Source organism: Eulemur rufifrons, chromosome 7, assembly GCF_041146395.1.
Source record: "Eulemur rufifrons isolate Redbay chromosome 7, OSU_ERuf_1, whole genome shotgun sequence".
NCBI classification, from domain to species: domain Eukaryota; kingdom Metazoa; phylum Chordata; class Mammalia; order Primates; family Lemuridae; genus Eulemur; species Eulemur rufifrons.
Window position 1 is genome coordinate 161,144,636 of NC_090989.1, and position 22,849 is coordinate 161,167,484.

Sequence of the window (22,849 nt, forward strand, 5' to 3'; positions counted from 1 at the left end):
ACTTGTTTTTCTCTGATGGACAGGAATTGGGAAGGGAGACACTACAGAATATCTTAGCTATGGTCCCAGATGGGAGGTTGCCATAGAATATTACTCTAAGACTCTACTCCTTTGGCGCTCCTGAGATGAAAAAACAAAAACAAAAGTACTCCTGACAAGAAAGAGTCATTACCATCACATTCATGCAAAACTAAATCTAATTTACACAACTGATAAACTGGGGAGAAGGGTGGTGGTGGTGGAGAGATACTGAGAGATTACTGCAATCTCTGTTTAGGTTTCCTTTTATGTTTTACTTATCCCAAAGTGAAGGAGTACTTAATTCACTGGGTGGGCTAAGGAGGACCGAAAAATCTGAAGATTAGTACAGTTAGCCTACAGAAGTCATTCTGCAACACCATTGAATTGTGTCAACTTGGGCTTCAGCTAACCTTTCTGGGACCTAGTTTTCTCAACAATGAAGTGCAAAAGATAACCGATAGCTGTCTCTTCCACCTATAACACAGTATGATTCTATAAAAAGATAAGTAACATAAAATATCATTTGGTCATGTTAGATGAATTTGCAATAAATGCGTTATTGCCTGTAAACTACTTGTCTCCCTTCCCCCACCCTAAACACTCATTCATACCTCTCTCCTTGACAAACAAATGACAAGGTAATGTCAGAACAACATCTCTATTCATTCCTAGAACCTCTTATTGTCCAATCAACCAGAAACTATCTCCACACACCTCAAACTCCAACTGGAACAGAGGTTAAGACAAGTTCTTAAATTCAATTTTTAGGAGAAGAGTCAACTAAAACTTGAATGAGCCCAACTAGTCTGTCTTACCTATCCAATAATTATAAATATATATTTTAAACTTTTATTCTAAATTTATTTCTTCTGTGTATAGATACCATATAGATCAGAACAGGTTTTGAATAATTTAACAGTAAGATATTCTCTTACAAGTTTAAAATTAGTTTCTATGTTTTGGTATTTTATCAATTCTTTTTCTTGTCTAGTAAGCCTATTATAGCACTTTCCTCAGGGACTGGAGGCAAATTAGAAACTTAAGAACCAAAAGATTTCTAAGATTCTTTTTTCACCTGCTGTTTCTTTGTTATCTCATTGGACATCATTTTGGCAGAGTCTAAGACTTTAATTGCACTTTCATCTTCTAAAATATTCCCTTCTGAAGATGATAATGTTTCTAAAATTTTTGTCTCTATTTCTTTTAGCTGTTTCTTATTAGCTGCAGACTGAAGAATAAGAGCATTTCGTTCCTCTTCTAATTCTGGCCTAAAAAGATAGAAATATTTAGTCTAAATTTGTAGTCTTTCATGTAAATTTATATCTAAATATTATGTATCACAATTTCATAGACATTTGAATAACTCTGTAGACACGTAATACAAACTATGGTGACTAAACTCTTCATCTTAATTTTAAGGGAAAAATACTTCCATACAAATAACAATTTGAGAAATTCAAGCGAAAAAAGAGCATAAATTGTACATATGTAAAATGTGGCAATAACACGTGCCACAGTAAGTCTAAGAATATGTTAGATTGATCTATATGGTGTAGCAGGTTATGTGAGAATAAGAACTGCAGAAGAGACTCAGAGTCTGAAACTTCTTATCTGTTTCTTGGTTTTGTCATCAGTAAGTCTCATTTTCATTATATCTTCTATTAACATAATAGCAAACATAGAAAGGATGACTGGTCATACAACTTTAAGTGAAAGGCAAAATAGACACATCTTAATAAACAAAGATGAGATGAAACTGCAAAATAACACAATCCACCATGTAAAAGAATATGTTATGACATGATTCTGTCTTGGATACTATACAAGTAGGATTTTAAACATTGGAAGTAACAAAACTGTCTCATAGTTATTTATTTTTACTTTCAATTTGATTTCATTTAATAGACCACTTGATAATGTTACATTAAGCTTCAAGTGGAATACAAGATTTCCTTCTTGAAGAAATTCTTTACTAATAGCCCTTCTGGGTCTCATAATATTTTTTCTCATTTAAAAAATAATATATACTAGTAATGGAAAAATACATAAAGTATGAAGAAAACAACAAAAATTACCTATAATCTTATCACCACAGGGATAATCACTGTTAACATTCTGGTGTATTCCTTCCCAATCTTTTTTTTTTTTTTTTTTTTTAAGATGGAGGGTCTTGCTGTGTCACTCAGGTTGGAATGCAGTGACTTCATCCTAGCTCACTGCAGCCTCAACTTCCTGGGCTCAAGCGATCCCCTAGCCTCAGCTTCCCAAGTTTCTAGGACTATAGGCATGAGCCACCATGCCTGGCCCAAAATCTTTTTATATATATAAGGTATATATCCATCCATTAATTTTTTACAAAATATTATCTATACTGTATATAGTTTTATATGCTGCTTTTTCTTTCTTATACTAAGCATTTGTTATTTAATTAACATCCTATATACATAAGAATGAATGCATTTCTGATTATGTCGATAGCACATATTCCTAGGGGTGAAATTTCTGGCTCAAACAATCAGATAGTCATGGCATGTAACCTGAATCCTACTACTCATACTAAAAGCCCAACATGACATGGTTGGTTTATAACTTACTTGTTACAGAATGGCTGTTTTAAAGTATTATATGATTATTTAACTTATAATATAAAATTTGATGAAGTCTCAAAATAATCACAAAACAAAAGTATTAATGGCCTACAAATATTCCTCTCTAAACCATCTGGAAGCATCTAAGAAAATACATACCTCTCCTTTGCAACAACAATACCTAGTAATTGATCTTCAAGTCCTTCTGGAGTTATCATGAAATTGAGCAAAGACACCTTTGTGGCCAGCTCTGGCATATAGTGTGGATTTCTCAGTTTTGTGGTAATATAAAATTTGAAATCTATGGAATACTCAATAATGACTTCACCAAGTCTGATACAATCAATGCCACCTATAGTTCAGAAAACAAATGCATAGTAAGTGAGTCAGTTACCTAGCCCCTCTCCCTATGTACTTCTAAGGCCTTGCCTAGGTTACAAGGGTCCTAAAGCAATTTGAAGTAGAAAACAGGTATGTCAAAATCACAGACAAAGCAGCAAATAAGCAATTATATAGCAGGCCTCATTCTGGGATAATATAGGACATTTTCTCTGGATATCATGAAGCTTGGTAAATCAAGATTTCTTTTGAGCTTTCTTCCTCAATCAATTTTCAATCATAGTTCCAAAATATTAATATTTGTATATGACTAAAGCTCTTAACAGTACCAGTGCTGGGCAGAGACAAAATTGCTATAAGCAGAAAGATCTAAGGTGGACAGTGTTCACCTAAACTCAACTCTGGCCCACATTCACCATCACTATTCATAATAAAGGACTTTGTGTGGTCAGTGGTCACAAGATAAAGGAATTTTGGGCTGGCTTCAACTTCTTTATGTTCTCTAAGAATAACAGTCTAGATAACAGTACAGTGTTAAGACAATGAAGAGAGAACAAGGTATTGTATTTATTTTAGAACACTCGACCAAAGTTCATTCCTGATAGCTTGTTCCAAATTTCCTTTCACTCATAACCACTACCCAGAAATTCTGAGTTATATACATTATTATTAAATTTACATAGAGGTTTTCTCTCATGATTCAAGGATAATCCAATCATCTTTCAGTTCTACCAACTAATATTAATTGCCTTATACCTTGTTTAAAAGTTTGTTTAAGTAGCAAAGGCTCCAAAGATGGATCCAGTTCTTCACCAACATTTTCTAACAGAAGTGGAGTTCCAAACTGAATACAGTTTTCCAATGTTCTCATATAGTCTGAATCTGATAGCTTAATAACACTAAGCTGATTTTCTTTCTCAGAGTTTTTGATCCACTTATTGGCTTGACCTTGGGGGTCAATCATTAAAGGCCTAAAATATAATGAGAAAAATTCTGAGAGGAATACATAAATGTTGAGATTTCTTTAAAGTTATGTAATTTAAATAATAAACATCACCATCAATTTGTACAAAGTATTTTACATACATTATCAAGATTAATATTCAAAAAATCCTGTGAGAAGTTTCATTCTCATTTATTTTTCAAATAAAGAAATTCAGTCTCAGGGAGTACTGTACCCAAGGTTCCAAGGTTCCATAACTAGTTCAGCGTTAGGCAAAGTAAGACCCTGTGAACCTGTGAGCGCTCTGCTCTTTCCAATATAACACACTGTCTTCATGGTAACTTTAATACATGACATTTGCTAACATAATATGAAAAATAATACTATAAAGTATTTGATACAAATTTAAAACAAGAGAACCACTATCCTATCAAGGATTTTCTCAAGTTATGAATAGAACCACAAACTAAGTGTCCAAGTAGAGTATATATTTGAGATCTATTTAGCAGTTTTTTTCTAAGTTAGTACAGTAAAGACTTTGTGTACAAGAATATATGATTCATTGTTCAGATATTTAAAATATGATGTGCTTTCCCCTTCCCTCAGGGATGATGCTGATTGTTCTAGGTTTCTTTTGTATTCAGTATAGTCCATTAAATTTTCTTTAAAAAGTACAGCAAAGAAAGGAGAGTTTTTGTCCCACGTGCCTTCAGCTTTCTCAGACATCCTTTTTCTATTACAACTGCTTCTAGGGCTAAAATCTCCTTTCCCTTTGCCTATGAATAAACTCTTTAATCTACTCCCAGATAACTCTGTTCTTTTATTTTATTTCTTTTCCAAAAGACAAAACTAGCTGACTGGTTGTTTTCTTTCTCAGCTCAAATTGTGCTGAAATCCTACCTGAACAACAAAAAGGTCCAATCACAAGATAAAATCTACTTTTCCTACCACAGCAAACAGAGAAACGGTGTTCTGCAAACGAGAAAGTTATCTTTGCATACAACTGCTTAAAAATTGCCTAGTAATCAGACTAGATGTTTTTAGTACCTTCCAAGCCCCTCTTTAAAAGGGCATTTTTTCCTTCCTTACATATCTTTATTATTGGAAAAATATAGTATTTGTTCATTCCTTTGCAAAAAGTAACAATGTCTATAAATTAACATTCTAATGGTAATCAATGTTCTTGGCAATCCAATAATTAGAGCTTCTTGTCTACTCTAAAAGAAATCTAATTCCTACTTAATATAATCTTATGTGAAATTGGGTTATTGTGTTCATTATAGAGATGAGGCCATGCCATGGTATTTTATTCTAAATATACCTTACTTTAGGTATAAAAATGATACTAGTCTACATTTGAGATCTTTGGGCAGTCTGAATAAAGCAGAAGTATCCATCTATATTTCTGACAGAGGTGGTAATTTGGGAGAAAATAAGCTTTGCTATTAAGTAGCCAGAGTGATGTATTAAATGCTAAAAAATGGAGCACAGTGAGTACTTTCATCATGGTTAAAACATTAGCAAAATCAGAACTTAAGATAACACTAGAATTTTAACACTAAAATGAGGTATTGGAAGATAATTATAAAAATTAAGCTTTACTGAGCACTTACCACGTGCTAAGTGCTTTCTCACAACATTTCTATGAGGTAGGAGTTATCTCCATTTACAGATGGTGCTACTGAGGCTAAAAGGTTCAGTAAGTTACCAAAATCTCAATACAGAAAGTGATAGAGAAAAATTTGAACCCAAATATCTGGACACCAGAGTCTGAACTGCTCTCAAACATTCCACAATATTATAAACAGACAAATTTCCAGAAATCACGAAGAGCAAGCACAATGATTGAACAATTATAAACTATGGTCCCAACAGCATGACAGGCTATATAACCTAAAAGTCCTTCTTCTACCTACTACTGATGGGTAAAATAGGACATTATTTTAATTACATAGTGAATTGAGGCATGCATTTAAAAGATACATATAGACACACATAACACATAAATGTAGAAAATTATAGGTGCCAGAAAGAGACAAAACTGAAATCCAGAACAGTAAGTGTGTGGGCTGAACTGACAGCTAGACTTGGGGAGAGTGTCAATCTGATAACCTAAGGGCTCACTGGGTCCATATGCAGCAGGAGGCTGAAACTGACATCCCTGCATTAAGGTGAAACCTACAAAAGCTTAGTTAAATCATGGATAGAAAAGTTCCAACCCTATGCATAAGGAGACAAGAAGGAAATGTTTTGATTTCTGAGGAAATGTTTTGAATCTCTGGCTGAGAAAAAGTGTCCCCCGAGAAACTGTGGCTATGGTCTATGTCTCATATAGGTTTAGGGTATAAATTTATACTATCCATGTGACTGAGGAAACTCCAAGCTAGAATATTACAATATATTTGGCAAGTAATACTCCTAGGAATCCTGGAAGAAGTAAAAGCAAAACACACATTGCAGCTGAGGGAAGAGCAAAAGAAGAACTCAACCCCTAGGGGAGAGGCAGGAAAATGTCTGGGCCAAAACATTATAACTTTATCAACCGTTACCAAGTAGAGATCTCTCCTAGGAGAGGACTAGGAAACTCTTGCTCAAGACCAACTATAGCTAGAAGGCAGAATTTGCTGGAATAGGAAAGAGGGGCAATCTACATGCAGAGGAAGAGGAAAAATGTAAAGAAAGACTTTCTCTATGACATAAGTATTCAGGAATGGTTGAAAGCTGAAGGTAAAACTCTACACTGAGAAAAACATTCCAGAACCCAAGCCGCCATTCTAAGCTAGGACCCATAGCTAGATAAATTTGAAACCTCTGGTCCCCTAAACTTTAGCATAGCAACAACAAAACCCAGTGATATGACAGAAAAAGAAGCATGCCCATTTCCAAGAATAAATGCCATTTAGTTCACATCTATTGTTAGACCCATGATATCCAGCATTCAGTCAAATATTTAAGATACACTAATAAGCAAGAAAAAACACCAAAACATTCCCAAGTGACAATGAAACCAACAGAAACAGACTCAGAGATGACACAACTGTTGGAAATAGACAAGAATTTAAAATAATAACTATAATGAAAATGCTAAAAAGAGGCCGGGCGCGGTGGCTCACGCCTGTAATCCTAGCACTCTGGGAGGCCGAGGTGGGCGGATCGTTTGAGCTCAGGAGTTCGAGACCAGCCTGAGCAAGAGCGAGACCCCATCTCTACTAAAAATAGAAAGAAATTATATGGACAGCTAAAAATATATATAGAAAAAATTAGCCGGGCATGGTGGCGCATGCCTGTAGTCCCAGCTACTCGGGAGGCTGAGACAGGAGGATCGCTTGAGCTCAGGAGTTTGAGGTTGCTGTGAGCTAGGCTAACGCCACGGCACTCACTCTAGCCTGGGCAACAGAATGAGACTCTGTCTCAAAAAAAAAAAAAAAAAAAATGCTAAAAAGAGTTAGTAGAAAAGGTGGACAACATGCCTAAAGAGACGGTCTTCAGCAGAAAGATGGAAACTATAAGAAAGAGTTAAATGGAAATACTAGAAAGAAAAAATATGTCAAATCTAAAGAATTCCTTTCGTAAGCTGTGGGTAGATTCAACACAATTGAGGAGAGAATCAGTTAATATAGTTATTAAGATAGGTTAAGCAAAATTAGACTGACAAAAAGAAAAAAGTGGTAACAGCAGATATTGCTTTGGCAGCACATATACTAAAATTGGAATGATTGAGAGAAGAATAGCATGGCTATGGCCCCTGTACAAGGATGACACATGAATCCATGAAGCATTCCATATTTTTAAGTTCTAATTTCAACAGTAGAGTAGGGTGACTATAGTTAACAACAACAGATTATACATTTCAAAGTAGCTAGAAGGGAGGACCTGAAAAGTTCTCAACACACATAAATGATAAATACTCAAGGTGATGGATACCCCTAATACCCTGACTTGATCAAGGCACATTCTATGCATGTAACAAAATATCATATGTACCCCCATAATCATTTAAAATATGTATCAATAAAAGTGACAAGCATCGGCTGGGCGCGGTGGCTCACGCCTGTAATCCTAGCACTCTGGGAGGCCGAGGCGGGTGGATCGCTCAAGGTCAGGAGTTCGAGACCAGCCTGAGCAAGAGCGAGACCCCGTCTCTACTAAAAATAGAAAGACATTATATGGACAACTAAAAATCTATATATAGAAAAAATTAGCCGGGCATAGTGGTGCATGCCTGTAGTCCAGCTACTCGGGAGGCTGAGGCAGTAGGATCGCTTAAGCCGAGGAGTCTAAGGTTGCTGTGAGCTAAGCTGATGCCACGGCACTCACTCTAGCCTGGGCAACAAAGTGAGACTCTGTCTCAACAAAAAAAAAAAAAAAGTGACAAGCATAAAAAAACTAAAAAAAAAAAAAAAAAAAAGAAAAAGAAAAAAGAAAGAAAAAGAAAAAGCAGACCAGGCATCAAATAGCTACAGGACAGTATCAAACAGACTTATTAGCGTGTCACTGAAATCTCAGAGAAGATGGAGAAAATGAGGTAGATCTCAGTTTAGAGAACCTCAATCAGTATAAATATCAAGATGAAAGCACACACACACACACACACACACACGCACGCACATACATGCATAAAACACCTGGACACATCAAACTGCTAAAAACTAAAGATAGAAAAAAATCTGAAGGTTGCCAGAAGAAAAAAAAGATACATTATATAAGAGGAACTAAAATAAGCTCAGAGTAGATTTCTCATCAGACTGTGCAAGCCAGAAGAAATGGAGTGACATCTTAAAAGGAAAATAAAACGTAAACAAAAACAACTATCAACCCAGAATCTCAAACCCAGCAAAAAATATCTTTCAAACTGAAGATGAAATAAAGATTTTTTTCAAGGCTGGTTAATGGGTACAGAAATACAGTTAGATAGAAGAAATAAGATCCAGTGTTCAATAGTACAGTAGGGTGACTATAGTTAACAGTAATTTATTGTATAGTTCAAAATAGCTAGAAGAGAAGAATTGGAATGTTCCCAACACAAAGAAAAGATAAATGATTGAGGTGATTAATATCCCAATTACCCTCATTTGATCATTAAACGTTGCATACATGTATCAAAATACCACATTTATCCCCAAAATACGTACAAAACTAAATCAGTTGATACAATTAATTATATATCAATTTTTAAAAAAAATTTTTTAGACTAAGAAAAGAAAAAAGCTGAGTGAATTCATTGCCAGCAGACCTGTACACAGGAAGCATTAAATGACATTCTTCAGGCAGAAGAAATGTAAAACTAGACAGAAACACAAAGAAATGAAGAGGTCCAAAAATGGGAATAAGTGAAGGTAAACATAAAAGACTTTTTTTCTTATATTTAATCACTCTAAAAGATAAATTACTGTCTATAGCAAAATTTATAACAATGTATTATGGGATTTTATGGTATATGAAAAAGTGAAATATACAACAGCACAATAGATAGGAAATATTAGAATTATACTGTTGAAAGATTCTTATACTATATGAATAGTAGTATACAATTTTTTGAAGGGATTCCGTCTAAACTAAAGATGGATATTGTAAACACTACAGCAAACACTAAAAACAGGGAGTGTATAACCAATAAGCCAATAGTGAAGATAAAATGGAATCCTAAAAAGTTCAATTAATCCAAATCCAAGTAGAAAAAAAAAAATAAAAGGAACAAAGAACAGATGAGACAAATAGAAAAGACTAGCAAGATAGTAGATTTAAATTTAAATAATTCCATTAAGTCTAAAAGATTTAAATACTCTGATTAAAAGTAAGAAGAAAAATAGTCTTTTCAGGCCAATTCACAAGTCCTCACAAAAAAAAAAAAAAAAAAACCCAAAACAAAACAAAAAACACTAAAAGGACAAAGGTAGCATTACAAATCAGTGAGGAAATGATGAATAACTCAATATACAGTGCTGGGGTAAATGGTTATCATTATAAAAAAATAAATATAACTAGAGTCTTACATTTCATGGTGTCCAATAATGCAAATGAAAGAAAGCAAGAGTCCTAACTCTGTGAAAAAAGTATACCACTTTCTCAGCTCACAGTTCTTTTTCTGAGAACTACACTCCTGGCCTCCAATACCCATGTTTGTTACTGTAATGGCTTATACGCCACCTATACCCCAGCTATAGGTCACTAGACCTAAGATAGATATTTGTCCCCAGCTAGACCAAGCAGATTTTCTTTACAGAAATTAGAGTTTGGACTCGATGGTTCAGGTTAATCTATCATTCAACTGATGTGGTTTTTGAACCCAGGAACTGAGGCTTCCTTAGTGAGTGGGCATGTGCACAGAGGAACAGAGCCAGCATAAATATCTTCAGAGACAGATTCATGAAGCAGCTGCACAGAGAATGACACAGAACATAAATTCTACCGCCTGTGGTGGGGGTGGGGTGGTGGGGGGGGGGAGAGAGAGAGAGAATTGCCTCAATTGCCAATGGTTTCTCATTTTTACTTTCCAGAGAGGGCTGTTGGCCCATCTTTTCTCTGAGATACCCTTAAGATAGTTTAAAGTGAGTAACTGAAAGCACGAGCATTAGTTATATTGCTAGGTTTTGCTGTCAGGAGGCACAGAGAGGAGACTAAGCCTCTGTAGCCAATTTTTTCTTTTATTTTTTATTTAAAAATTGATTTTAGAGACAAGGTCTCACTCTGTCACCCAGGTTGGAGTGCAGTGGCCAGATCATTGCTCACTGTAACCTCAATCCTAGGCTCAAGGGATCCTCTTGCCTCAGCCTCCTGAGTAGCTGGGACTGCAGGCGTGAGCCACCTTGCCCGGACAATGTTTTAAATTTTTTGTAGAGACAGAGTCTCACTATGTTGCCCAGGCTGGTCTCAAAGTCCTGGGCTCAAGCGATCCTCCCGCCTCGGCCTTCCAAAGTGCCCAGCACCAAGCCTATTGGTGTCAAGGATAGCCACAGATGATCGTACTGGGCCCAACTGGCAAGAAGTGGAGTTTGGGCTATAAGGATGAAGGCGCATACTCCAAAACTTACCCAGTCCATGACCTGCTGACCAGCTAGTCCAAAAATAATAGGTAGAAAGGGTAACTTCATTGGAATGTCACTTTATTAAAACAGTCAGCTTTCTGCCAGAAATGGCAGATTGTTTTCTTCAAATTATATACTACCCTGAAACCTCTGGCTTCCCTGAATATCAGTTAAAGCTTACAGATATCCCAACAGCGTTTTCTAAACTGCAATTTAAAAAATCTGAATGGTCACCAAACACATGGAAATGGGTCCTAAAACAGAATTAACAAAAACTCGGGGGTCCACTATTCGGTTAAATAGAATAGTCCTTACTCTACCATAGAATACATCTTTTGAGTAGCTAAAATATACTTTTTTCCAGATTATATTAAATTTTGCTCATTGCTTAGATGTTTCAACCTAAGGATGTTAACTCTCAAGTAAAATTTTGAATGGAAAACCAATCAAAACATGATTATATATATCCTTATTTTATTAAAACAATACATCAATATAAAGGAGACTTAGATGTTTTGAGGTTTCCAGCAAGGTTTCCAAAGAATATAAAACAAGCAATAACTCAAATTTTCAGGATGTTAGATGTCCTTATATCTTTAATTTATCTCACATTTCAAAAGAAGAAAGAAATTCCCATTATGGTTTTAAAGGCTGTGAGCATAATATTTTTTCCCACATTTCATTCTAGCATAGTACTTAAGAGCAAAGAGTTGCAAGTTAAGATTGCTTGGCTTCAAATTCTGATTCCACCATTTATTAGCTCAGTTATCTTACTAAATTTGAAATTGCTAAATCATTCTAGGCCTCAATTTCTTCGTCTGTAAAATAGGATAATAATATCTAAGAGGATGTTATGAGGATATAGGGCACTTATAATAGTACCTGATGAATATACGAGCTTGACATATCCATCTGAGATATGGTTCCATGAAAAGACTTTTAAAATTAGATAACAAAAACCACTGTAGAAAACTATTTCTCAGATTAATTTTCCAAGTTTTTCAAAGTAGTATAGATAAAAAGGTAACAATAAAGTCCATTTGAAAAGTTTTTATAGTTATCAGATTATCAATGATAGCAATTGAAAACGCTATCCATTAAACTGTATAAATTATCAAGCAATAGCATCTTGAAAATGGGTAGAAATACCTAGTTAAAATAAATACCTAGAAATAGCCCAGTTGTCCATCAATAGAATGCATAAACAGTGATATATTCATGCAACGAAATATTACTTAGCAAGAAAAAATAGCAACATAGTACCAAATGTATGCAAGAATATGGATGAATTTCAAAAAAATTATGCTGAATGGAAGAAGCCTTACACAAAAGACTACATGCAGTATGATTCTATTTCTATGAAATTATAGAACTAACTCATGCAAAAATAACCTATGCAAAACTAACCTATGGTGGGAAATAATCAGAATAATGAATTCCAGGGGTGGGGTAAGAGTGGAGATTTACTGAAAAGGGACATGAGGGAATTTCCTGGGCTGCAATCATGTTCTGTATCTTGAGAGAGGTTTGGGTTGTGCAGGTATATACTTTTGTTAGAACTCATTGAATGGTATATTTAAGTTTCATGTATTTCATTGTTTGTAAATTTTACCTCAAAAGTAAAAACAAAAAAAATATTAAACTTTAGTTAGTGATATGGATGCTGAAGTATTTGGAGGGAAGTATTTCCATGTCTGCAATTTACAAAAAAAATGCACAACAAATGGTTTGATGGATTGATAGAGGGATGGACAGACATGTGATAAAGCAGAAAGAATAAAATTTTAATTGCAGAATCTAGGAGGTGGTAGCTATATTGGTGCTTATTGTAAAATTCTTTCAACTTTTCTATATATTTGAAGACTTTCAAATAAAACAATGGAAAAAATAAATACTTTTTGTTTCTTACCAACGCCTAGAGTTATTAACAATTACTCCGTTATCTATGGAGAATGTATCTGTTGGTAATCCAGCAATATTCCAAGCTCTAATTTTTACTGGATCACCCAAGGTCCTACTCAACAAGAACTCTTCTGAACATGGAATTTTTTTCTCCTGTAAGAAATAAACAAAAATCTGATGTTTTGTTTCATTTTGCTAATGGAAAAAAATTTTAATTAAAATATTGATCTAATTGTTATTAGATACTATTTAATAACTCAAGGGAACAGAAAAAAACTGAATTAAAATTTGGACTGTGGAAGGATTTTACTGATCAAACTAGAAGCAAAAAAAAAAGAAAGATTCCATATTTTTAGTTAGTTTTTCTTTTCTCTGTCCTTATTATCATCCTTTCCCCCAACATACCCCAAATATACTTCAAATGTTCTAAAACAAAACTTACAAAATGTAAAACCACTACCTTGCACAACATGCTCCAATCTTGTATACACGTTTGTCGAAAGCCGGAAGTGAAAGCGCCAAGGTAGGCTATTACTCCTGCTGCTACCAAGACATCACCAGTTAAATTTTCATATGTTATCTGAAGATCACCTGCAGCTTGAGCCCATCTATATGATAAAGCAAAGGCAAAACAGATTCACATTAGAGAATGATGGAAGACAGTAATTGAAAGGACAAGGGGCTTCTAGTCCAATTCTGTAGCAAAAAGCTATAAAATTTTGGGCACTTGCTTATCTGTAAAATGAGAAGCTTGGAGCCCTTCTACCTCTAACATGCTGTCATACACTTCCATGTTATACAAATGACAATCTTCTTTTCATTATTAAAATACTAGGCATTTTTTGCAGGACTCAGCTTTTCAGAATAACCAGAAACATACAAACAAAACATCAGCATTTTGCCTAAAAATTTTCTCCAGAATGACTTGGTCTAGTGGCCCTGCTATTTACATCAGTGTTTACTGTTAGACTGTAAAACACAGGGACATTTGCAATTAAGTACCAAAAATTACATTTAAGTTGTACAGAAGCTGACATACTATTGCTAAGGTAGGTATCTTTTCAATTCAATAAAATCCTTACAATAAAAAGATATATTCCATAACTATTTAATCTGCACTACAAAGTATCTTCTGACCATGCTATTCACTCAACAAATACAATCAATAAATGAAATAGCTAGCTGTCCAGTTCAAGTAAACAGATTAAAATAAAACTTACTGTTTTTGTTAGATCAATCCAGGTATATCTTCTTTGAAATAAAATTTAACCAAGTGAGCCATACATCCACTACTTCCCCCAAACATTTTATTGCAAAAAAGTTTGAACATACATAAAATTGGAAAGAATTGTATAACAAACAATTGCATACTCATCACTTATTCAAAAATTGCTATCATTTGCCTTATTTGCGCACCGCCCCCCCTGTTTTTAACCATTTGAAAGCAAGTTGCAAACACCATCCTCAACATTGATATTTCTATTTAGACAGGCCTGACCAGGTGCTTTGTAGAATGTTCTACATTCTCAACCAGCCACATATTCAAACTTAACATTCTTAAATTTTGTTAAAATGAGTAGAAATCTGACCTTGATTTTTCTCCACCCAGTCCTCCAATTAGTTGTGAGGCTCTTTCAAGTTTCTTAGCACAGAGTTTCACCTGGTCTTCTAAAGCAGCCTTTTCCTCCGTTTTCTCAAGAAATATCTTTTGTAAATTTTCCAAATGATGTTCTACTTCTGCCAATTCTGCTCTCTTCTCATTCAAAACCTCCATCGTCTCAGCTAAGGACTTCTGAGCTTCTGTTAATCGAGCTTTCTTAGGCGCCACTACCTGTTTGGGAATAATATGAGCAGATGTGATGTGTACTATATAAAACTGACGTCTATATAATTGCTTTTTAGATATCACGGATTAGAAATGCATTATAATAATAAATTATACAAAGTGAACATTTTGCCTTAAATCTTATACCATATTTTTACACACAAATATAGTAAAACACACCTATATATTTTATAAAATATATAAATCATCTGGACTAGCAAACTGTTATCAATAAAATGGATAAATTATTCTGGACTAACCAAATGTCACAATATACAGCAGAAATGTCACAATATATAACAAGATGTCTCAAAATAGTAATAAGGAGCCACCAACTGTTGTCAAAAAACAGAGAGAAATAATATGTTTAAATACATGAATGTGTTTTTGGTTTTGACAGTTTTTTTTTTTTTCTTTCCAAGTCGGTGATCTTCCCAGTCAGATGGAAGCAGACATCTGCCTTCCTAGGATTAAGACTGTGATGGCAGAAATATAAAGAAAGAAATCCTTGATGTTCAGTTTCACTAACAAAATTGAATTTTCTTCAACAAATCTTGAAAAGTCACACTTTATCGAGAGAAAAGAAATTTTCTAAAGTTCTTCTTTGTTATACTCATTAGCATATCAAGAATGAGGTTTGGCCACCTTGATCACTGAATGTACTAGCCCTTGGTACAAAGAATTTAGAAAGTGACCAAAGAGAGTTTGTGCCAGTTGGAAAGAGGCTAGACCTAACCCTTCTGGTAAATTGCCATGAATGCAGCTGAAAGCACAGAGGGAAGACAGAGAGAGCAAGGTATCAGACACCAGATGTCCTGCTTTCTCTCATCTGGGCTGAAATCCCGAAGGAAGATGTGTTAAATAAGTAGATAGTAAGTGGGAAGCTCCCTTTTCTACTTTTGAGTTCAGAGGAGACATTAGTGGATATCTCCACTTCACCCTCCTCCTATGTCAACATGGGGCAGCTGCATCACAATAGAAATGGCAGTGTGGCAGTACAGAGAGGGAAGGCAGGAAAGAGCCTGAGTGAGTGTCTTGGCTTCTCTGCTTTGTAGAAACAATCCAGAAGATTCCACATGCCCTGTGAGACATGTGGAAAATAGCTGAGCTGAGAGCCAACAGAGCTGCCACGAGACTACTGTGTGATGGGACAAGAGGTTCCATGGAAGGACATCCAAGATAAAATTAATTTTATTTCTTTAACAGGTTTATACAGGTCTACTCCCCTGAAACTAACGGAGTCCCTACCTTTCTACAGGCGCACATTGCATCTCGTTTAGGAAGATCGTGCCAATTGTCACAGCCTGATCATTCATTCTATCCTCTGAGGTTGTCTTAAACACATGCCACCACATATTTTCCTCTGCCTTTTTATTTTTATTTCCTGCTTCCCTGAGTAGAATTCTATAAGCTACAGAGAGTTAAGGCCTGTATTACCCCAGTGCTTTGCTAGCCAAATTTACAAAATGCTCTTAACCATTCTCTGCTCTCTCAGGAACTTGGCGGGTATTCCATAAAAGGTTCCCAATGAATGCAGGCCGTTCTTTTAGGGGATCTGTCCATGCTCTGCCTCTTAACTGGATCATCTCACTTCTGATCCTTTGAATCTGCCACTTTGCCCTTGATGTTGTGGATTTTTCTTTGCTTCTCTTCTCTTCTCCCCTCATCAAATTCTAATTCTTTGCCCCAGGTCCCTACAGCTATAAGTCAGTCTGGCCAATTCCACTGATCATCCCTGCTCCTGCAGCACTACCACCCACACCAGCCCCACCCACCAGCTTATGTCACACTCACATATTCACTTCATCTGCTAGGTGTGCAATCAGTAGCTGATGACATGCTGCAGTAGCACAGCTTCTCCCTGGGGTCACTTTGAGAAACTTCTTAACTAGTAAACATGTGCATAAATTTTAATTTCTGAGAATATTTTAGTAGAAAATATTGTGCTAATCTTCAAAATACCTTTGCAACTCTGTCATACACCTCCATAGCCATGATCCACTTACACAGACCCTCAGCTGCAGAAGAAGCTTTAGCAACCTTAGGGGGGTCAAATTCAGGGTTCGTTAAGTATTCACCACGAATCTTCTGCATGACATTCACCTATACAACAAAGATTTAGATTTTAAAATTTCAACACAGATCACATAATCATAAGATGAAAAAATAACCATATATAATAAAAACAATTGTATAAAACAGTTATGTTGTCTTTAAAAACCAAAATCAGTATTTTGAGATGGTTTTAAAACAAATATAATTGTAGCAGAAACCCAAGTCATATTTGTGAACAAAATATGCAAATTTGTTACAGATATCGAGGGAAGATTTTGTTTGTTTGTTTTTAAAATTTTTTGGTAGAGATGGGGTCTCGCTATGTTGCCCAGGCTAGTCTTGAATTCCTGGCCTCAAGCAATCCTCTGGCCTTGGCCTCCCAAAGTGCTAGATTATAGGTGTGAGCCACCATACCCGGCCTGAGGCAAGATGTTTCTTCCAAAAATATTAAGACTTGTAGATTGAGAGGACAAATGGAAACAAGGGAAAAGAACAATTAAACATTTATTTGTCTTTTTTAATATTTTGAGATTTTAAATAATTTGTCTCTTTTTTCTTTGTTTTAAGTTAGCTGACTTTAAGATCCATAAACATTAATTAATAAATAAGAATTTGGATGGAAAAGAATGTACAATACTTTTTTTAACCTTACATAAATTTGTGCATCAGATTTCTTAGTACAATAAACTATTTATTACAAGAAGACATTTAGAGAACTCTTTCAAGTCAATAATCCACTAGAACAGTAATTTAATAAATAACTTTCTCTTTTTTTTCTTTTTTTTTTGAGACAAGGTCTCACTTTCTTGCCTAGGTTGGAGTGCAGCGGCGTGATCACAGCTCACTGCAACCTCCGACTCCTGAGCTTAAGTGATCCTCCTGCCTCAGCCTCCTGAGTAGCTGGGACTACAGGTACATGCCACCATGTCTGGCAAAATTTTAAAAAATATTTTGTAGAGACAGGTTTTTGCTATGTTGCTCAGGCTGGTCTCAAATTCCTGGGCTCAAGTGATCCTCCTGCCTTGGCCTGCCAAAGTTCTAGGAATATAGGCATGAGCCACTGTAACTTAAATAACTTTCTAATTATCTGAAAGAGGAGTGGTTTTATGTACCATGAGAATTCAAAATATAGCCAATAATAAATGTAATATCCTCTTATTAATTATATTAATCCTAAAAATGGACTATCAACTTATGTTTTATAAAATACTGCATAATGTTACAAGGTCTTATACATCTTGACAAAGTCACATTTATAGAGAGAAATCCAATGCAACTCACTGGAATGTTGTCCTTGTCATACTCTTTCAAATCTCTTAAGAAATTCATATCTCCCAGAAGTTTTTTGCTAGGTCCCCAGTAATCTAAGATCTATAAATAAAATTTATGAAAACTTATTAAATGTACAATTAAAGATGCTTGACGTAAAAACATTTTAAGACATATTACCCAGAGAAAATGTTCATATACTTTCAAAATATCAACTTACATCTCCTTGGAAATTAAGATTCCTCTCCCTAAGAACATGTTAAATATACAAAATATTTTAAATATGGACATGAACTTATAGTTTGGATTTATTATAATAAAAATTAAACATTGAAAGGAAAATGATGTGATTATTTCTTTTGAAAACTTAAGCAGCTTGCATAAACATCAAAATAGTTTCATATAAGAAAATAAATTATTACTTCAATTTTTATTTTTCTTATTATTTGACTCTTTTGAATAAGAAAAGTAGCAAACATTTTTCTTAAAGCCAACCTCCCTACCCACCCAGGTTCTCCAAGTGAAATAGAAGAGAAAGCAGAAAGTCAAAGATTGCACACTGTTTTACCAGTTACAGGGTAAAGCATATACTACTTATGCTGGTAAAAGATGTTGGAAAACTACCTGAACATTCTTTTATTACTTCCAGAAATTTGACAGCGTGTGTGTGTGTGTGTGTGTGTGTGTAAATGAGAATAACTTGATAAAGTAAGAGCCTACTTATTTATTATTATCTCAGTGAAGGACAGAAGGACCAAAAAACCCCAACCCAATTCTTCAGTTCAGGAATTCTTTTTTTTACTTATTTTTATTTTTTCTTTAATGCTGAGACCAGCTAGACAATTCAGGAATTCAAACCTAGGTATTGTAAAAACCTGAGACGAAAATAAGTTTGTAAATTTAGTTTAGGATAGATACTATGCCTTCCTTTTTTAACAGATATATCCTTAAATAATAATTATAATGACAGCTAACATTTATTGTGAGCTATTTGTGAGGCTTTGTACATAAGTATTAACTAATCTAATCCTCACATTAACTTTGTCAGGTAAGCATTATGATTACTTTTTTTTTTTTTTTTTCTTTTTCAGAATCTCACAAAGGTTAAGCACCTTGTCCAAGGTCACGCTGCTAACAGGGTCAGGATTTCTGAATACAAACATTTTGGCTCCAGGGCACACGCTTTCATTAAAAACAACATCACTATACTGCTTAACTCTCAGAATTTTTTGGATGCTCAGAAATAACACCTATGTGTTATGTATCACATTCTCAAGAATGTTAGCTGGAAAAGTGCAGGTACATCAGTGTTTGTTCATTCCAACCGTAAGACGATAGAAATTCCTGCACAGACAGAAAAGGAGATAGAAGCAACTGGAACCACATTTTTCTGACCCTATACTGCCTTAGCTTTACCCTAAAATACATAAAGACAGTGTTTTCCATAGTTTATTCTGAATCCATTCAATCTGGAAAACAGTTTTTCTTCCTTCGGTTGGGTACTGTTGATATTTACTGGGATGATAGTTGCTGAAAAAGTTCTGTACATTCATGAATATGATTTAAATCTGTGTCCAGTTATTACCTTGCCTCCAGTCCCTGAAGGATCTGAAATTTTTTCTGGTTTTATATCTTTCATGACACAAATAGCAGCCATAACTAGTTTAACGCCAGATGGAGGATTCTTCATTGATTTCACAATTGTAATGTCGGCCGGCTAAACAAAAACAAAAACAAAGAAACAGGACATCGTCATAAAAGCACTGCTTTTTATTTGAAATTGTAATTTTTTTTTTTTTACTTTGCATGGTTATGAAAGAATTAGCAAAAGAGAATTTAGCACAGATTAAGACTAATGGTTTCCAAATGTTTGCGGAATACAGTGATAAAACAGTTAAATTAATGCTCATGGTCGCCTAGAATGGATGCTTCCTAAAAACAAGGCTTTGTCAGACTAAGTGGCTGCTATGATTAACCTCTAAGGAGAGAATGAGGAAATATCATGGGGTAGCCTGTGATATTAAATGTGCCAGAGAGCATACAGAAAGAAATAAGCTCAGGGTTTTAAATTTCTGGTTCATGGCATAGGGAGAATATTAGGAAGTTTCTATAAATGCCCTAAAATAATCTCTTGTCTTATAACTACAAGGCTGGTGTAAGTGAAAATCAGAGTTTTACCCTGTGAGATGCTGAATTACCCATGGTTGAGTTCACAGTCTGACATGAAAGTTAGGACGTTGATTTGGAAAGAAAGCAAAGAATGGGATCTGAATATCCTGAGCCACGAACTACACGGGGTGTCCCTCGTCACCAGATGCTGTCTCTCCTGCTCTGCTTGGTGAAGTTGTCCTGGTCTTGCCTAAAGACCCTAAGAAAAGTCATACAATACAGTGTGGTGCAGTCAGGTGCCACTCACAGCTGTACTGGAAACAATCTTTAAGTTTTTCTGTGCATGCATGTCCAGGAGGCTGCAGAAATGTAGCTCCGCACTCTATTTAACATACACCTCCTGGTCCATGTACAGAACCATTTTGGCCTCTTAGAGCCTGTTCATCCCATTCCCACTGGAATATCCCAAATGAAAATTATAAATATATAAAAAGTACAATATATCAAAGAAGAACTGTTAAGAGGCAAGTTTCACCTGACTGAACAAAAACAATATAATATCACCCACTGAAATAGAATCATACCTAATTAACCAAGTACCTGTACACAGTTTGCCTTTGTTGATGAAACACAGGTAGCTAATTCAAACACTTGCCTTAAGCGTATCCAGGGCAGACAGAGCTGCTTCCAAGGCCGGAATTGCCTCAGCTAGGTCACTTTCACACTCATTTTTGAGAGCTTGGGCTTCTTCAGCCTTCCCGCTGGCAAACACTTCATCTAATTTCACAAACTTTCTTTTTGCTTCCACTTGGGCAGACTCTATCTCAATAACCTAAAGAAAAGAGAGAAAGAAAAAATAGAGACAATTTCTCAAACATCCTATTGTTTTAATACTACAGATAAAAGAATATTCAAAAATTATGGAATCCAACATATCATTTTGAAGGATAGAGGGGTCTAGAACAAAATGAGGAGAAATGCAAATCTATGTGACCTAATTTGGAAATGGGCTTACCACCTCCCTTTAAAAATGACAGAACTTGGCCAGGCATGGTGGCTTATTGCTGTAATCCTAGCACTCTGGGAGGCCAAGGCAGTAGGATTGCTGGAGATCAGGAGTTCAAGACCAGCCTGAGCAACAGCGAGACCCTGTCTCTGTTAAAAATAAAAAAATTAGCCCGGCGTGGTGGTGAGCGCCTTTAGTCCCAGCTACTCAGGAAGCTGAGGCAGGGGGATTGCTTGAGCCCAGGAGTTTGAGGTTGTTGTGAACTATGATGATGCCACTGTATTCTAGCCAGGGCAACAGAACAAGAATCTGTCTCAAAAAAAAAAGACAGAACTCACATGGGACCCAATGAGACAGCCAGTCAATAGAAAAGGGTAAAGTTCTTAAACTCTAGTGGCAAAAAGTTAGGGCTTATCTTCAAGGCCAATTTTATATATTTCAATTGTTCTTTGACATCAATAAAAAATATTCAGGATACTTTACCTGCATCATATGTGCATTTTCAATTTTAGCTTCCTCCAATTTGGGCTGTAATTGAACAAGCTCAATTTGCATTTCACCAACCTAAATAGATAATTTGTCATTAAGTTTCCATTGCTATAATTATTACTGAAACCAAACAGAAAATTCCTTGCATGATTAACATGAAAGTTCTTAGCATGATAAACAAAATCATGAGAGTGTGGACAAGTTTGCTTCACAAAAGACTTTACCTTCCTAGAGTATATGACAGGGCAGTGGGAACATGCAGTTGCCATGGCAGAAATGCAGATAGAAGAGAAGGCAGCAGCTCAGGGCATCCCTGTTATACTATGTGCATGGTATGCAATGCAAAGATGAACCAACCAAACCTCCATTACTTATATTGAAATAACACTAATAAGTATTGCTAGCACTTGTTAACTAAAAAAACCTCAAATCTTATATTTAACCAGCTGTTACAATAAAAGGAAACCTAGACTTATTATATTCTCTCAAATGCCAAAAAATTAATTAAAAATTAAATTAAATTAAATTAAAAATAAAACAGCATGTTTTTGAGTCTAGGTGGTCTGGGCAACTTATTGAACTTCTCTAAAACTTACTGTACTCATCTGAAAAATAAGGATCATAAAAGCGTCTACCCCATGGAGTTGCTATGAGGAATAATTGAAGGAATGCATATGAAGTACATAACATGGAGCCTGGTATGTAACATATTATAAATAAATTGTAGCTCTTGTTATTATTTCTTATATTTCCCAGTATATAATGCCATTTTGAGTAGCTCCTCCAGTTTACCTGAGACTCAGCAAAAGCTAATTTGTCAAGCCCATTTACGTATCGTTGCTTTGCTTTCATGACAGCATGTCGCTTTTTAGTCAAAAGCTGTCGAAATGAGCCAATAAGTTCAAGATAAGACGTAGCAGTAACATAGTTATGTCGTCCTAACTCTTGCAAGAATCTGAAAGAGAGACAGATAACATATCTCACTATAAGTAATGTACATCACAAAGAGGTAAATTCAACATACCATTAACAACAAATATTAAGAATAAAGGTTAAGTTTTATGCAGAAGCTGTTGAGTACTTGAATGTTATAAGACTCTAGAATTCTACATATAACCACATCCTAATTTCACCCTGCAGAATATCAAATAGCAATGATATATTTAAAAAGCACAAATCAATAACGATGTCTATAAAAGGTAAACTACAGCAAGAAAGATACTAGGCTTTTTTTTTTTTTTTGCATGTTTCATAAGCCAGGAGGATCTAACTTTGTAA

At 35.2% G+C, this 22,849-nt stretch overlaps 1 protein-coding gene and 1 non-coding gene across 2 annotated transcripts in view; one reads left to right on the forward strand and one right to left on the reverse strand.

Annotated features, from left to right (window-relative positions):
• Positions 1-22,849, reverse strand: part of DNAH12 (dynein axonemal heavy chain 12) — a 162,454-nt gene that overhangs the window by 34,468 nt on the left and 105,137 nt on the right. Inside the window, exons 46-57 of the mRNA XM_069473730.1 lie at positions 22,364-22,526; positions 21,566-21,646; positions 20,732-20,908; positions 19,553-19,684; positions 17,980-18,069; positions 16,606-16,746; positions 14,408-14,649; positions 13,279-13,426; positions 12,826-12,971; positions 3,705-3,919; positions 2,769-2,961; positions 1,097-1,289 (exon numbers count right to left, since the gene is read on the reverse strand). Of these exons, the coding sequence (XP_069329831.1) occupies positions 1,097-1,289; positions 2,769-2,961; positions 3,705-3,919; positions 12,826-12,971; positions 13,279-13,426; positions 14,408-14,649; positions 16,606-16,746; positions 17,980-18,069; positions 19,553-19,684; positions 20,732-20,908; positions 21,566-21,646; positions 22,364-22,526 (1,921 nt within the window). The remainder of the gene's footprint in view (positions 1-1,096; positions 1,290-2,768; positions 2,962-3,704; positions 3,920-12,825; positions 12,972-13,278; positions 13,427-14,407; positions 14,650-16,605; positions 16,747-17,979; positions 18,070-19,552; positions 19,685-20,731; positions 20,909-21,565; positions 21,647-22,363; positions 22,527-22,849) is intronic.
• LOC138388851 (U6 spliceosomal RNA) lies at positions 7,573-7,681 on the forward strand. The gene has a single exon (XR_011234329.1). It is a non-coding gene; the product is annotated as a U6 spliceosomal RNA (small nuclear RNA).